The 794-nt window shown below is 48.9% G+C and overlaps 1 protein-coding gene across 3 annotated transcripts in view; it reads right to left on the minus strand.

The window, feature by feature from the left end:
- Positions 1–794, minus strand: part of WWC1 (WW and C2 domain containing 1) — a 177,805-nt gene that overhangs the window by 7,673 nt on the left and 169,338 nt on the right. For all 3 annotated transcript variants that reach the window (XM_003781963.3, XM_023515284.1, XM_023515282.1), the window contains exon 20: positions 534–626. In XM_003781963.3, coding sequence (XP_003782011.1) covers positions 534–626 — 93 coding nt within the window. The remainder of the gene's footprint in view (positions 1–533; positions 627–794) is intronic.

Consider the following 794-nt stretch of genomic DNA (forward strand, 5'->3'; position numbering starts at 1 on the left):
ACAGAGTCTTAAGCTATTGCCCTGGGTAGAGTGCTGTGATGTCATCATAGCTAATAGCAACCTCCAACTCAGGCATCAGCGATCCTCTTGCCTCAGTTTTTTTCTATTTTTAGTAGAGATGGGTCTTGCTTTTGCTGAGGCCAGTCTCGTACTCATTAGTTCAAGCAGTCCACCCGTCTAGGCCTCCCAGAGTGCTAGGATTACAGGTGTGAGCCACCGCACCTGGCCTAGAGTTGGTTAGTTCTTACTGACTTTGATTTCTACCCAGGAAGACAAGGCCAATTGTGCAAACTCCTCATCTGACCTATCATAATAATAAGGTTGAATTTATCCTTTGGCACCATCCCCAGTGCCAGCACAAGCCTTGGAGTTCACAAAATTCTGTTTGCAAATACCATCACGCTTTCAAGAGCAACATTCTTCAAACCAGTGGCTGAGGAGAATGGCCAGAGATGGGGGATATGTGTGCAGGACACGGGGCTTAGGGAAATGTGGGATGGGAAGGTACACAAAAGGTTCGAGGTAACTCTCACCCGCTTCATCCGGACGCTGCGTCGCTCCAGGGAGTTTCGAACAAAAGGTGGCTTTTTGGACAGAGTGGAGCTATCACTATCACTCCGGTTCAGCTGCAAGAGAAAAGTCATGGGATGTTAAGCACGGTCAGAGTGCATTCTGTAGGCACCAAGGCCTAGAGGGAGGTCGGGTTCCACCACTCAGCTTGACCCTTCTCTTCCTTGTGCAAACACTGGATTTTCACGTCACGCTCTGTTCTGTTTATAAGCAGTCACGGGGCA

The sequence above is a fragment of the Otolemur garnettii genome, unplaced genomic scaffold (assembly GCF_000181295.1).
Source record: "Otolemur garnettii isolate 467f Iridium unplaced genomic scaffold, OtoGar3 scaffold00003, whole genome shotgun sequence".
Classification (NCBI taxonomy): domain Eukaryota; kingdom Metazoa; phylum Chordata; class Mammalia; order Primates; family Galagidae; genus Otolemur; species Otolemur garnettii.